The following is a 16,616-nucleotide window of genomic DNA, read 5'->3' as shown; positions in this document are numbered from 1 at the left end:
CACAGATTTAAACAAGTATTGCTTATTGGTTCATTAACACAATTATAATTTGTTGGTTCCTAAACATATCCCCATTTTCCTTCAAGAAAACTGTTGTTGTTTATGAATTAACTTTGTCTGAAGGAGTTGACTAGCCTGATTGCCAGTCTGTTCTTGCTTTCTTGCCAACTCTTTATGGAATTGTCATGTTTGGCTTGGCAATGACAAGCTAGGAGTTGACACTACACTATAATAAAACAAAATAAACATTTAAAAGGTTTTTCAAATGTTGGCTTTTTCCCTAAAAGCTGATATGACAGCTGTATCTCTATGGCACGGAGGAGAAAAAAAACAAAACAAAAACAAGCACTCTAACAATAAACTGAGCTCAACAACATTAAACAGCAGACATTATGTACAGTGAGGGAAAAAAGTATTTGATCCGCTGCTGATTTTGTACGTTTGCCCACTGACAAAGAAATGATCAGTCTATAATTTTAATGGTAGGTTTATTTGAACAGTGAGAGACAGAATAACAACAAAAAAATCAAGAAAAACACATGTCAAAAATGTTATAAATTGATTTGCATTTTAATGAGGGAAATAAGTATTTGACCTCTTGTCACGCCCTGACCTGGAGAGACTGTTATTATTTGGGTAGTTTGGTCAGGGTGTGAAAGTCTATGTTTGTAGTTCTATGTTGGCCTGGTGTGGTTCCCAATCAGAGGCAGCTGTCGCTCGTTGTCTCTGATTGGGGATCATACTTAGGCAGCCAGTTTTCCTGCCTGGGTTGTGGGATCTTGTTTGTGTTTCGGTGTGGTTGGCTTGTTTGTGTATAGCCTTTCGATGTCATGGTTCGTTGCCTTTTGTTGTATATTTTCATGAAACTGTCAAATTTTTCCATCAATTCCAATAATTGTTCATTTCTCAATAAGCTCCTGATTGTCACTCACTTCAATATTGTCCTCAACAACAGCAATATTTTCCAGTCACGTGATCTTCATTCACTTCACTCATTGACGTTTCCTCCTAAGTTCATTTAGCAGTTGTAATTCCTAAGTTCATCTTCATAAATTAATAAATGTCCTTTCCTTTAATCACGCTGTTTTCCCGCTCCGACGTCCGTCTCGAGTCCTTTTCTGCCGTCCATGACGATGTTAACTCTCTTTCTTAGCTAGCTCGACTATGCACTTGCTTCTGCTAGCAAAACACTGTGCTAACATTAGCCTATACTGTACCACAGAAAATAACAGTTTTAAACAGTTGTAAAAACCCACTTCATCCAGACAGAATAGTTCCTGTAGATTCAGACTTACTCATCACCAATCTGTTGTTATGTCTCGTGGGTTTCATAACCACTTCTGTATAACAATTCAATAATGATGAGACAGGAGACAGGAATCAGTTCAACCATTTATCTGGAACGTGATCATCTTAACACATACAAACCCCCATGATGCTCTGTGGCACAACCCCAATATACAACAAATACATAAATAAATAAGTAAATGGACACTAAACAAAACTAATACGGAATTTAAATGTTCAGTTCTAGAAAGTAGGGCCATGGGATAGGGTCAGAAAGGTCAGTATGTTTGATAACTGGTTACAGAGGTGACATAACAAGCATACGGTCCAATATAACACAGTGAGGTAGAGGTGGGAGCTAAAAGCAGACATGGACAGTGAGATGGTGTGAAGAGGTCAGGGGTGAAACACTACATCAGGACAGGTAGAAATGGCAGGGCTGGAAATAGACACAGAGACACATTCTGATCATGGCTCAGACCTGACATGAGACACCCAAACAGAAGATGCCATAGCAAAGTCCTGTCCAGTAGGCTATATGGGATTTCCTTTAATCAGAATCCAAAACATGGAAATGAGGCATCTTTTAATAAAAAGTTACATTAGAGCTTTAGTGAAAGGATGAAATGACTTAGTGTGACTAACATCATATCAAACATTTAGAACTGCTCTTCTTTATTATACTGAACAAAAATATAAATGCAACATGCAACAATTTCAAAGATTTTACTGAGTTACAGTTCATATAAGGAAATCAGTCAATTGAAATAAATTCATTAGGCCCTAATCTACGGATTTCACATGACTGGGAATACAGATATGCATCTGTTGGTCACAGATACCTTAATAAAAAAGTAGGACTGTGGATCAGAAAACCAGTCAGTATCTGGAGTGACCACCATTTGCCTCATGCAGCGCGACATGTCTCCTTCATATAGAGTTGATCAGGCTGTTGATTGTGGCCTGTGGAATGTTGTCCCACTCCTCTTCAATGGCTGTGCAAAGTTGCAGGATATTGGCGGGAGCTGGAACACGCTGTCGTACACGTCTATCCAGAGCATCCCAAACATGCTCAATGGTTGACATGTCTGGTGAGTACTCAGGCCATGGAATAACCGTTTTTTTCCCCAGCTTCCAGGAATTGTGTACAGATCCTTGAGACATCGGGCTTTGCATTATCATGCTGAAACATGAGGTGATGGGGGTGGATGAATGGCACGACAATGGGATCTCATCACAGTATCTCTGTGCATTCAAATTGCCATCGATAAAGTGCACTTGTGTTCGTTGTTCGTAGCTTATGCCTGCCAATACCATAACCACACCGCCACCATTGAGCACTCTGTTCACAACGTTGATATCAGTTAACCGCTTGCCCACAGACGCCATTCTTGTGGTCTGCGGTTTTTAGGCCGGTTGGACGTACTGCCAAATTTTCGAAAACAACGTTCAAGGCGGCTTAGAGAAGTTAACATTAAATTCTCTAGCAACAGCTCTGTTGGACGTTCCTGCAGTCAGCATGCCAATTGCACGCTCCCTCAAAACTTGAGACATCTCTGGCAATGTGTTATGTGACAAAACTGCACATTTTAGATTGGCCTTTTATTGTCCCCAGCACAAGGTGTACCTTTTGTAATGATCATGCTGTTTAATCAGCTTCTTGAAATGCCACTCCTGTCAGGTGGATGGATTATCTTGGCAAAGGGGAAATGCTCTCTAACAGGGATGTAAAACGTATAAGCATTTTGTGCGTATGGCACATTTCTGGGAACTTTTATTTCAGCTCATGAAACATGGGACCAAAATTTTACATGTTTGCCTTTATATTTTTGTTCAATGTATTTACAGGAATAAACTGGCCCAAACTGGTGTGTTCAATGTGTGTGTCCAGTGTGTGTGTGTGTCCAGTGTGTGTGTGTCCAGTGTGTGTGTGTCCAGTGTGTGTGTGACCAGTGTGTGTGTGTGTGTGTGTGTGTGTGTGTGTGTGTGTGTGTGTGTGTGTGTATGTGTCCAGTGTGTGTGTGTTTGTGTGTGTGTGTGTGTGTGTCCAGTGTGTGTGTGTGTCCAGTGTGTGTGTGTGTGTGTCCAGTGTGTGTGTCTATTGTGTGTGTGTCCAGTGTGTGTGTATGTGTCCAGTGTGTGTGTGTCCAGTGTGTGTATGTGTGTGTCCAGTGTGTGTGTGTGTCCAGTGTGTGTGTGTGTGTCCAGTGTGTGTGTGTCCAGTGTGTGTCCAGTGTATGTGTGTCCAGTGTGTGTGTGTGTGTGTGTCCAGTGTGTGTGTGTTTCTAGTGTGTGTGTGTGTGTGTCCGTGTGTGTGTGTGTGTGTGTGTCCAGTGTGTGTGTGTGTGTGTGTATGTGTGTGTGTGTGTGTGTCCAGTGTGTGTGTGGTGCATCTGAACCGTTCTCACAGGGCGCAGGATCACGGAAAGAGACAGACACAGTTACACAGAGTTACCATGGTTATTATTTACAGGAATAAACTGGCCCAAACTGGTGTGTGTGTGTTACTCCATGTATTTAAATATCATATTCTGATCAAACATAAAACACATGATTAGTGTGAAACATCATGTTGTGTTTGACACAGGGACCACCTGACACAGGGACACTGAGGAGTCAAACCAAACATAAAACCCTGGATAGAGGGGCTCAGTGAATGTGGTGTAGAATGTGTACAGGTGGGTCAGTGCGTCAAAGGAGACTCTGTAGAAGGACAGAGTGCCGGCTGGCCAGTCCAGATACACTCCTACTCTGTGGGAGCTGGAGGAGGGGACGTCTATGGTAGTGAACTTATTATTGTGAAAGGCTCTGTAACTGTTGTCAGAACAGAACAGACCCCAGGAATTCTCATTGTATCCAATCCCACAGTCATTACCCCCTCCTCTCCTGCTGATTCCTTTATATGTCACTCCTATATCAGCCCCATTCCCACTCCACTCTACCTCCCAGTAACAGCGCCCAGTCAGACCCTCTCTACACAGCACCTGATACCAGACCTCAAATCTCTCTGGATGATCAGGATACGGCTGCTCCACTCTCCTACATATCACCTTTCTGTTCTCCTCAGACAGAGAGAGGTGTCTGTGTGCTGTGTTTAGGTCCAGTGTGAGATCACAGGCATCTGATGGATAAAACCAGACTCAATATTAGAAATCATCATCATTCACATTAGAATGTTAACTCACTTTTCACTAATTCATTTAATGTAGATGTTTCTAGGTATCAAAAGGAGAAGTTAAGGTAACTTGAGACTTGTTGAATGATCATATGTTATACTATATGGTAATATAAAACACACTTATTCCCATGAATTACACGTACACACACACACACCTGTATGCATGCATGAACACACACACACATTTCTTATGTAACATGAACACGCCACACACATACACAGAATAACAAATTGTCAAAGCAACACTTTCTAAACGTTGGTGTTCCTGATTTCTACTTCTGTAGAACTACAGCTTATATTTAATATGACCAAGTAAGTAATGATGGTGGTCTTTGACTTTGACTTCACTTGAATTAAGACTTATTCTTAGTCATATTCTTCACAGCAGTCAACACTCACATTTTCTATGCCCAGGTTTCATTGTGTACTCTCCACCATGTTCCACACTGTAGCGGTAAGCAGAAGAACAGACAGTCATTGAGTGATGCACGTGAACTCTCTCTCTCACACACACACACACACACACACACACACACACACACACACACACACACACACACACACACACACACACACACACACACACACACACAATAACCATATAACTTTGTCCAAGTGTTGGTAAGAATGGTTGTCTTAACTAGCCTGATAACTCCAACATGTCTGATATGAACATTGATATAAACCCTCTACATACTTGAGTTTCTCCAGTCTGCAGTGTGGATCCCCCAGTCCAGCAGAGAGCAGTCTGACTCCTGAGTCTCCTGGGTGATTGTAGCTCAGATCCAGCTCTCTCAGGTGACAGGGGAAGGACCTCAGAGCTGAGACCAGAAACGCACAGCCTTCCTCTGTGACTAGACAGCGTGACAGCCTGCAAAGAGTAAAATCATTTTTAAATCATACTGCTATTTTTCGGTGGTGAAAATAGTGACAGTATATTTTTTCCAACATTTTCAGATATATCACTGTCCTGAATATATTCATAAATTAAGGTATGATTAGAAATAACAAATGATCAAAGCATTGCTTGTAGAGAGAAAAATATAAAGTACAAATATTTGAGTAGACTGACCAGACCAGTTTAAAAAGCAGTATCAGTCAAAAGACAGACAGTGAGGTATCAGATTTAGATTGTATTGAGTATACAGTCCACAACTGTTTCATATGAGGTGAGATTATATAATGTCACCTTTTATTTGAGGGTATTTTAATACAATTATTTTTCACCATTTAGAAAAATAAAAGGAATGTATGTATCTTGTCCCCCGATTTGAAGAAGTCATAAGTATTCTGACCAATTCACTTATAGTGTATTAAAGTAGTCAAAAGTATAGTATTTGGTCCCATATTCATTGAACGCAATGACTCCATCAAGCCTGTGACTGCCATGACTGAGAAAGATCATGAATGAATCACTAATAATAATGAGTGAGAGAGTTACAGAGGCTACAAAAAACATGCTAATACCATTAACCTCAAATAAAAGGTGACATTCTGTACTGTCACCTAATGTGAAACTTTTTATCTCAAATCCAAAATGCTGGAGCGTAGCACCAAATTTAAAAGGTTCACTGTCCAAACATATATGGTGTAGATTATCTGTGCCTGGTAAACACATGTGGATCTGGTGAACAGTTATCACTTGTTTTTTTATTTTTTTATTTTTATCACTTGTTGACCAACTACATGAATACTGACCTCAGAGTCTCCAGTTTACAGTGGGGATTCTCCAGTCCAGCAGAGAGAAGCTTCACTCCTGAATCCTTCAGGTCATTGTTACTCAGATCCAGCTCTCTCAGGTGTGAGGGGTTTGACCTCAGAGCTGAGACCAGAGAAGCACAGCCTTCCTCTGTGACTTGACAGCGTGACAGCCTGCAAAGATTGAAATCAAATTAAAACCACACTGCTATTCTTTGGTGGTGAAAATAGTGGCAGTATACAGTGGGGGAAAAAAGTATTTAGTCAGCCACCAATTGTGCAAGTTCTCCCACTTAAAAAGATGAGATAGGCCTGTAATTTTCATCATAGGTACATGTCAACTATGACAGACAAATTGAGAAAATCTTTTCCAGAAAATCACATTGTAGGATTTTTAATGAATTTATTTGCAAATTATGGTGGAAAATAAGTATTTGGTCACCTACAAACAAGCAAGATTTCTGGCTCTCACAGACCTGTAACTTCTTCTTTAAGAGGCTCCTCTGTCCTCCATTCGTTACCTGTATTAATGGCACCTGTTTGAACTTGTTATCAGTATAAAAGACACCTGTCCACAACCTCAAACAGTCACACTCCAAACTCCACTATGGCCAAGACCAAAGAGCTGTCAAAGGACACCAGAAACAAAATTGTAGACCTGCACCAGGCTGGAAAGACTGAATCTGCAATAGGTAAGCAGCTTGGTTTGAAGAAATCAACTGTGGGAGCAATTATTAGGGAATGGAAGATATACAAGACCACTGATAATCTCCCTCGATCTGGGGCTCCACGCAAGATCTCACCCCATGGGGTCAAAATGATCACAAGAACGGTGAGCAAAAATCCCAGAACCACACAGGGGGACCTAGTGAATGACCTGCAGAGAGCTGGGACCAAAGTAACAAAGCCTACCATCAGTAACACACTACGCCGCCAGGGACTCAAATCCTGCAGTGCCAGATGTGTCCTCCTGCTTAAGCCAGTACATGTCCAGGCCCGTCTGAAGTTTGCTAGAGTGCATTTGGATGATCCAGAAGAGGATTGGGAGAATGTCATATGGTCAGATGAAACCAAAATATAACTTTTTGGTAAAAACTCAACTCGTTGTGTTTGGAGGACAAAGAATGCTGAGTTGCATCCAAAGAACACCATACCTACTGTGAAGCATGGGGGTGGAAACATCATCTTTGGGGCTGTTTTTCTGCAAAGGGACCAGGACGACTGATCCGTGTAAAGGAAAGAATGAATGGGGCCATGTATCGTGAGATTTTGAGTGAAAACCTCCTTCCATCAGCAAGGGCATTGAAGATGAAACGTGGCTGGGTCTTTCAGCATGACAATGATCCCAAACACACCGCCCGGGCAACGAAGGAGTGGCTTCGTAAGAAGCATTTCAAGGTCCTGGAGTGGCCTAGCCAGTCTCCAGATCTCAACCCCATAGAAAATCTTTGGAGGGAGTTGAAAGTCTGTGTTGCCCAGCGACAGCCCCAAAACATCACTGCTCTAGAGGAGATCTGCATGGAGGAATGGGCCAAAATACCAGCAACAGTGTGTGAAAACCTTGTGAAGACTTACAGAAAACGTTTGACCTGTGTCATTGCCAACAAAGGGTATATAACAAAGTATTGAGAAACTTTTGTTATTGACCAAATACTTATTTTCCACCATAATTTGCAAATAAATAAATAAAAAATCCTACAATGTGATTTTCTGGATTTTTTTTTCTCATTTTGTCTGTCATAGTTGACGTGTACCTATGACGAAATTTACAGGCCTCTCTCATCTTTTTAAGTGGGAGAACTTGCACAATTGGTGGCTGACTAAATACTTTTTTTCCCCACTGTATATCAGTGTCCTGAAACCTACCATATATATTCATAAACTAATGAATGCATCATTATTACAAATGACAAATTATTGAAGTATTTTTTGTAGATAGAAACGTATATAGCACAAATATTTGAGTAGACTGACCAGACCAGTTTAAAAAGTAGAATCAGTCAAAAGACAGACAGTGAGGTTTCAGATTTAGATTGTATTGTGTATACAGTCCACACCATATCTATTTTGACAGTGAAGCTAACATTTTAAATGTTGCTCTATACTCCAGTATTTGTGATTTCAGATCAAATGTTTCATATGAGGTGACAGTATATAATGTCACCTTTTATTTGAGGGTATTTTTATACATATCTCTTTCACTGTTTAGAATAATAAAAGCACTTAATGTATCTAGACCCCTATTTGAAGAAGTCATAAGTATTCTGACCAATTCACTTATAGTGTATTAAAGTAGTCAAAAGTATAGTATATGGTCCCATATTCTTTGACCGCAATGACTACATCAAGCCATGATTAAGAAAAATCATGAATGAATCATGAATAATAATGAGTGAGCGAGTTACAGAGGCTACAACAAAACATGCTAACCTCTCACCATTAACTTCAAATAAAAGGTGACATTATGTACTGTCACCTAATATGAAACATATCTAAAATCCAAAATGCTGGAGCTTAGCACCAAATTTAAAACTTTAAGCCTCACTGTCTAATCACATATGGTGTGGACTATGTGTGCCTGGTAAACACATGTGGATCTGGTGAACAGTTATCACTTGTTGACCAACTACAGAAATACTGACCTCAGAGTCTCCAGTTTACAGTGGGGATTCCCCAGTCCAGCAGAGAGAAGCTTCACTCCTGAATCCTTCAGGTCATTGTTACACAGATCCAGAACTCTCAGATGTGAGGGGTTTGACTTCAGAGCTGAGACCAGAGAAGCACAGCCTTTCTCTGTGACTCCACAGCCTGACAGCCTGACAGAGAGATCATCATGATTTCACAAACAAACTGTTAATTTAACAGCAATAGTTTAGAAGGACAATGGCAGAGGCATTTGGTTTATTCTGTCAAACAACATTTAGATTCATCTTCTGTCTCCTAGAATTGTAGGGTCTAATCTTTATACTAATGTGAATATCAATACATTGATTCAATACATAATTCAATAACACATATTTTTCTCTAAACTGAATATTTCTTCCTGATGATTAGTACTTAAATGTCATTTTATGTACTCACAGAGCAGCTCTGGAGGCTTTGACCACTGGCAGCAGCCTCAGAAGACCTTCCTCTGATCTGGAGTATTTCTTCAGGTCAAACACATCCAGCTCCTTTTCTGAAGTCAGCAACACAAAGACCAGAGCTGACCACTGTGCAGGTGACAGTTTGGCTTCTGAGAGACTTCCTGAGCTCAGGTAGCTTTGGATCTCTTCCACTAGAGAATGGTCATTCAGTTCATTCAGACAGTGGAACAGATTGATGCACCTCTCTGGAGAGGGATTCTCCCTGATCTTCTCCTTGATGTACTTGACTGTTTCTTCATGGCTCTGTGAGCTGCTTCTTGTCTTTGTCAGTAGACCTCGTAAGTGCTTCTGATTGGACTCCATTGAGAGGCCCAGAAGGAAGCGGAGGAAAAGGTCCAGGTTTCCTGTCTCAGTTTGTAAAGCTTTATCCACAGCACTCTTGTAGACAGTAACTTCAGGCTTCAGCGCAAAATAGTTACTGGACGTTAATTGCGGTTCGGCCATTAGATTCTCATTGTTGTTGATGAATGAGAGGAACACATATACAGCAGCCAGAAACTCCTGAATGCTCAGATGCACGAAGCAGTACACCTTGTCCTGGTACAGCCCAGATTCCTCTTTAAAGAGCTGTGTGCACAATCCTGAGTACACCAGGGCTTCATTGACATCAATGCCAACCTCTTTCAGGTCTTCTTCATAGAAAATCAGATTGCCTTTCACAAGCTGTTGAAAAGCCAGTTTTCCCAGTGACAGAATGCTCTCTTTATTCCAGTGTGGACCTGTCTCTTCTTTCCCAAGATACTTGTCATTCTTCTTTATGGTATGAAAGACCACAAGGTGTGTGTACATCCCAGTCAGAGTCTTGGGCATCTCTTCTCTCTTATGTTTCAGCATGTGTTCAAGGACTATTGCAGAAATCCAACAGAAGACTGGAATGTGGCACATGATGTGGAGGCTCCTTGATGTCTTTATGTGTGAGATGATTCTGCTGGCCAGGTCTTGATCACTGAATCTCTTCCTGAAGTACTCCTCCTTCTGTGGGTCATTGAACCCTCGTACCTCTGTCACCTGGTCAACACACCCTGAAGGGATCTTATTGGCTGCTGCAGGTCGGGTAGTTATCCAGAGGAGAGCAGAGGGAAGCAGATTTCCTTTGATGAGATTTGTCAGCAGAACATCCACTGAGGTTGACTTTGTGACGTCATAACAGATCTTGTTCTTCTGGAAGTCTAGGGGCAGTTGGCACTCATCCAGACCATCAAAGATGAACAGAACTTTGTACTTGTCGTAGTTGGAGATTCTTGATTCTTTGGTTTCCATTGAGAAGTGATTGAGAAGTTCAATCAAAGTGTGTTTTTCCCCTTTCATCAAATTCAGCTCCCGAAAAGGGAATGAAAATACAAATTGGACATCCTGATTTGCTTTCCCTTCAGCCCAGTCCAGAATGAACTTCTGCACAGAGACTGTTTTTCCAATGCCAGCGACTCCCTTTGTCAGCACAGATCTGATAAGTTTGTCTTGTCCAGTTAAGGGTTTGAAGATGTCGTTACATTTGATTGCCATCTCTGGTCTTGCTTGTTTCCTGGCTGTCGTCTCAATCTGTCTCAGCTCATGTTCATTATTGACCTCTCCATTTCCACCCTCTGTGATGTAGAGCTCTGTGTAGATCTTATTGAGAAGTGTTGGGTTTCCTTGTTTAGCGATCCCCTCAAATACACATTGAAATTTCTTCTTTAGATGAGATTTGAGTTCACGTTGGCAAATGACATCAAGCTCATCTGAATCTAGACATAACACAGAGGATATTAATATTACGTCTGTTTTAATGCCTACAGTATTGTAGGACTGTGTTATAATGTTGTACATATTAATAATGTATTCTCTTAACTGACTGTATAAATGTTTAAATGTTTTCATAATGCATTACACACTGGTTTGACTGATTATATTATTATTGGTATTATTAATGTTGTCTCCCTGTCTCTCCTATCTCTCTCTCTCTCTTTTATCTGTCTAAATTAATCAACATGTACTTTAGCTACAGCGTTTAAATGTTTGTTATAAAACACCATTCAACATGAGGCAAACAGCTCTTACTTTTCTCCAGTGTGTCAGCAAGCTCCTTCTGGTTCATTTTCCTCAGGACGTGCAGTGTGATCTTCAGAGCCCCCTCTCTGGCACTGCTCTCCTGCTTCTCATCTTCAGCATCCACCACTTCCTTATCCTGCTTCTGACACTCAAAGCCTTGTGGGAGATCTGGACTAAGAATCCTCTTGAACCTCTTCAGCTCGTTCTTCACAAATGTCATAATATTCTCTTCAAGCAACTGAAATAAATAAAGTAAATAAGTTAAGCAAGAGACTAAATGCTTTCTCATTAACACATTAATGAATGATTGACAGATCAACTTTACTTGAGGTAAACAAAAACAAATGTACATAACAGGACCACATACACTGAATATGGAGGCCAGGTCTGTTTGATGACTCTGGGAAGACTGACCACTGAGAATCTCTGACTCCGATCTCTCCTGTTGGTGTCTGTGGACAAAACATGAGATTACATTTCCTCATCCAGGGAGTTCTAATAGCAGGTGGAGGGGAAACATGTTGCCAGCCTCCATCACGTATTAAGACCAAAGGATTACAAACTATCTTATGATGATTTATCACAGAAAAGTGTTTACTGTAATTGAATGTCCAGTGATTACAACAATAACAAAACATTTTTGTCAAAGCTTTTAAGGTAATTTGCAAGCACAATGTAGCCCGTTTGACTGCAGTAAGGTTATTCTACTGGCAGAATATTCCTCTACTGTCACGCCCTGGCTCTGGGGACACTGTTATGTTGAGCCAGGGTGTGTAGTTCTATGTATTCTATTGCTATGTTGGGAGTTCTAGTTTGTATTTCTATGTTGGCCTGAGTGACTCCCAATCAGAGGCAACGAGTGTCAGCTGGTGCTGGTTGTCTCTGATTGGGAGCCATATTTAAACTGTGTCTTTCCCTTTGTGTTTGTGGGTTTTTGTTTCTAGTCTGTTTATGGTAGACCGTGAACTGTCACGTATCATTTGTTGTTTTGATCGTGTCTCGGAATAAAGAGTATGTTTGCCTGCAACGCTGCACCTTGGTCCTCATCTGTTCCTGACGATCGTGACAGAAAAACCCACCACTTCTGGACCAAGCAGCGAGTCGAGGAGCCATCGCCAGGGAAATCCCTAGCAGATCTCCGTGGCAGCCTCGACTGGGTCAAGCCGAGTGAAGAGCAGAGAGAGTGGACTTGGGAACAATGGAGGAAGAGCTTCGACTGGGTCAAGCCAATTGAGGAGCTGAATAGCGGGAGTTGGGGGCAGAAGAGCGAGAGTTGGACGAGAACTATAGAGGCCTGGCCCACGGGGAGGAGAGACCCCCAGAAAATTTTTAGGGGGGGGCTCACGACGTCGGGGCAGCAGGAGGCCGCGATAGAGCGGTCCAGCGGGTTGGCAGAGGAGGCCGCCAAGTTACGGGGGCCACTGGTAGAAGAGGGGATGGAAGGTGTAGAGGCACGGCGAGAGGTACTGGGGTGTGTTACCAGTCCGGTCCGGCCCGTTCCAGATCCCGGTTTAGGGCCAGTGGTGTGTGTCCCCAGTACGGTCCGGTCTGTTCCTGCTCCCCGCACCAAGTCAGTGGTGCGCTTCGTCAGCCCGGCTCGGCCCGTTCCTGCTCCCCGCACCAAGTCAGTGGTGCGCTTCGTCAGCCCGGCTCGGCCCGTTCCTGCTCCCCGCACCAAGTCAGTGGTGTGCTTCGTCAGCCCGGCTCGGCCCGTTCCTGCTCCCCGCACCAAGTCAGTGGTGCGCTTCGTCAGCCCGGCTCGGCCCGTTCCTGCTCCCCGCACCAAGTCAGTGGTGCGCTTCGTCAGCCCGGCTCGGCCCGTTCCTGCTCCCCGCACCAAGTCAGTGGTGCGCTTCGTCAGCCCGGCTCGGCCCGTTCCTGCCCCCCGCACCAAGTCAGTGGTGCGCTTCGTCAGCCCGGCTCGGCCCGTTCCTGCTCCCCGCACCAAGTCAGTGGTGCGCTTCGTCAGCCCGGCTCGGCCCGTTCCTGCTCCCCACACCAAGCCAGTGGTGCGTTTCGTCAGCCCGGTTCGGCTCACTCCTGCTCCTCACACCAAGCCAGTGGTGTGCGTTGTCAGTCCAGCACGGCCCGTGCCTGTTCTCCACACCAAGCCAGTGGTGGGCGTCGTCAGTCCGGCACGGCCCGTGCCTGTTCCACTGGTGCCTGGTTCGGCACTGGTCAGATGTTTTACGCCGGAGCTAGAGCAATCCGCTCCATCAGTGTGCAGTCCAGCTCCGGCCAGCGGGGCCAGACCGGACCAGGGGTACTTTGGGGGGTTGGAGAGGGAGTGGGGATCAGGCCCGGAGCCGGATCCGCCGCCAAGGCGGAGTGCCCACCCGGTCCCTCCCCTGTGGTATTTAGTTGGCGCGGTCGGAGTCCGCGCCTTTAGGGGGGGGTACTGTCACGCCCTGGCTCTGGGGACACTGTTATGTTGAGCCAGGGTGTGTAGTTCTATGTATTCTATTGCTATGTTGGGAGTTCTAGTTTGTATTTCTATGTTGGCCTGAGTGACTCCCAATCAGAGGCAACGAGTGTCAGCTGGTGCTGGTTGTCTCTGATTGGGAGCCATATTTAAACTGTGTCTTTCCCTTTGTGTTGGTGGGTTTTTGTTTCTAGTCTGTTTATGGTAGACCGTGAACTGTCACGTATCATTTGTTGTTTTGATCGTGTCTCGGAATAAAGAGTATGTTTGCCTGCAACGCTGCGCCTTGGTCCTCATCTGTTCCTGACGATCGTGACATCTACTGAGAGACCAGAGATGTAGCAGCCAGATAGAACCCATTCCATGCAGCAACATGCTGTAGAAATAACCTGATCCCTTTTATCACTGTTCAGGAATCTGACTGGGCAGCACTCCCTGGCATGAGTACCAGACCTTCACACACACATACACGCACACACACACAAACACACGGAGGGAATGTTGTGTTTGTTTAATATTGTTTCAGGACTATGAAAATTGAAAAAAGGATTTGCCTATGTAGTTGAGGTAATAATGTGGCTACAAGGAGTACCAGTACTGAGTCAATGTGCAGGGGTACCAGGTAGTTGAGGTAACTGAGGTGTAGGTAGGGGTAAAAGTGACTAGGCAATCAGGATAGAGATTACATCTCCTCATCCAGGGAGTGCACACACACACACAGGGAGGGAATGTTGTGTTTGTTTAATATTGTTTTAGGACTATATTAAATGGAAAAAATGGTTAACCTATGGATTATGAAAACAACAAAAATAAATGGGAAAATGGGAGAGGAGAAATTACTAGAGACAGTGTTGTTTAACTCACTGACCACATGACCCATGAGTTTTTCTTACATTTGTTCAGTAGAAAAGTCTCCCGCTCTAAACTGTTCAGGTTGTTTCATAGACCAGTCACTCTTCATGGACACACAGCTGGGTACAGGGGAGGCTGGTCTCTTCCGCTTGATTGGACTTCAACACAACAGAGACAAACATTACATCTCTCATCTACTTTGAGCTCAGATGGGGAAACATAAGAAGAGTTTCATTCCAAAACACTATATATCCATTTTCAGAAATGTTGGTAAATTAGCTTTTATTGTTTAATGAAATTATTAAACCACTACAAGACCTTATAAATGCTTCTAAAGTGTGTAATTTCCACTTAAAAATGTCAGACTTGATTTGCCCTAATGAGAAATGGATCAACCCCTACAAAAAATATCCCCATTACCCACATAATAATGCACATTTGCTGTTGCTGCAGTATTATTTTCCAACTGTGAGAAACTAGGTCAAATTCAAATGTAATCTGTAAATGCATTAATTTTAAGGTAGCTAGATGAGACAACCACATATCACAGTCAAATATACAGGATACAAACATTCCAATCCAGCTAAACAATGGATATAGCGTTTTGCATAAAAACACATTTTCGTACTCATCTAAAATCTAGAACAGTTATATTGAATGTACCCATAAGCAATCATTTCTGATGAAAAAACTCAAACGTTTTATTGGTATCTTCCACTAGATGTCAGTAAACAGTACATTCTTAAACAATATTGTCATCTCACCTCTTAGCTTTGGTGTCATGTTCCCCAGAGAGACTCATTTTAGAGGCAGGGTCCCCCTCCTCTCTCTCCCCAGAGAGACTCATCTTAGAGGCAGGGCCCCCCTCCTCTCTCTCCCCAGAGAGACTCATCTTAGAGGCAGGGCCCCCCTCCGCTCTCTCCCCAGAGAGACTCATTTGAGCAATGACCCTTAAACAGAGATCCAGCATGTTGGTTGTGGTTAACACAGTGACAACTAATTATTGAATGTCAATTGTTATCTTTTAGTCATTATCTCTTAGAAATATAACATTTACTAACATACACATCCAAACAGTCAGGTGATTTAATGCAATACATTTTTCTAGCCCAATGATTACTCAAAACCCGCCCACAATGCCTGAAAACTAGCACAAAAACATAGCCCCTGATAGGCCTACATCTTATTTCAGATAGCCTACAGTAACCTGGCAAGATGTAAGCTGAAATATTTAGCAGTTTGCTGAGTTCAAATTTACAGATTCATTTATTTAACATGAATAGCAAGGCGATTTTGAGGTAAGAAGTGCTTCTGTTGCTCAGTAGGCTGCTGGAATAGGCTACTGAGGATGGGGGTCGTAATTTCAATCACTGAATCAAATATGAATAATATGGATATGAACTGAATAGGCCCATGCTTGTCAACAACAGCCAGGTTGTTTTTATACCTGTAGCCTGATCTGACTGACTGTTACCTTCAATCTAATGCATTCTAACATCAGATCAGCAATTGAGATAGAACTGTGACCATGGTGACACTTTAACTTCCAATTGAATTAACTAAACATTAAAAATTACATAATAACACAAGGCTACATTAACAATAAATTGAAGTTATAGGCTATTTATTAAATATGTTTGCCAGCTCCAGGTAGGCTACAGTAGCCTACACAGGCATACAAATTAATAGGCTATTTAATGGCCAACAGATGTATCATTCTCCACATTTAACATCAGTTTCATTATGGAGTTTTTCTCATAACAGAAGCACATGAGGGAGTTCCATAACTTTCATTTCAAATTTCCACTCGCGAGAACCAAGAACTCAGCATGCGTAAAAACCTTCGCATGATATGGTTTTCCATAAGAAAAGTCGACATTAGAATGCAGTTTAAACCACCCCCGAGTGAATTTATCTAACGTGCTCTGGAGTGCCTCAAGTAGTTTTCCTGAGCTTATTTCTTGATGCGCATCAGTTCTAGAGCGTTCATATGTTTTATGGAAAA

At 42.6% G+C, this 16,616-nt stretch overlaps 2 protein-coding genes across 2 annotated transcripts in view; both read right to left on the bottom strand.

The window, feature by feature from the left end:
- Window positions 1-16,616, bottom strand: part of LOC311104047 (uncharacterized protein) — a 59,903-nt gene that overhangs the window by 41,499 nt on the left and 1,788 nt on the right. Inside the window, 1 exon segment of the mRNA XM_084145700.1 lies at window positions 15,376-15,561. Coding sequence (XP_084001826.1) covers window positions 15,376-15,548 — 173 coding nt within the window. The 5' untranslated portion in view covers window positions 15,549-15,561.
- On the bottom strand, window positions 1,381-11,615 carry LOC311104048 (NLR family CARD domain-containing protein 3-like). The gene is made up of 7 exons (XM_084145701.1): window positions 11,347-11,615; window positions 9,245-11,033; window positions 8,806-8,979; window positions 6,164-6,337; window positions 5,163-5,336; window positions 4,865-4,911; window positions 1,381-4,408 (listed from the first exon to the last, which is right to left on the bottom strand). Exons 1-7 carry the CDS (start codon window positions 11,555-11,557, stop codon window positions 3,855-3,857), a joined length of 3,123 nt encoding a protein of 1,040 aa, XP_084001827.1. The 5' UTR covers window positions 11,558-11,615; the 3' UTR covers window positions 1,381-3,854.

The sequence above is a fragment of the Coregonus lavaretus genome (genome assembly GCF_964263955.1).
Source record: "Coregonus lavaretus genome assembly, chromosome: 28".
Lineage (NCBI taxonomy): Eukaryota > Metazoa > Chordata > Actinopteri > Salmoniformes > Salmonidae > Coregonus > Coregonus lavaretus.
This window is presented reverse-complemented; position numbering and strand designations above follow the sequence as displayed.

What these genes read in the sequence shown, in the direction of transcription:
- LOC311104048 (XM_084145701.1), bottom strand. Translation starts at nt 11,557, where the DNA reads ATGACATTTGTGAAGAACGAGCTGAAGAGGTTCAAGAGGATTCTTAGT. An exon ending in TGTAAACTGGAGACTCTGAG is followed by an intron (nt 6,338 to 8,805) that starts GTCAGTATTTCT and finishes CAATCTTTGCAG; the next exon opens with GCTGTCACGCTGTCAAGTCA. An exon ending in GAAACCTGGGCATAGAAAAT is followed by an intron (nt 4,409 to 4,864) that starts GTGAGTGTTGAC and finishes TTTATCCATCAG; the next exon opens with ATGCCTGTGATCTCACACTG.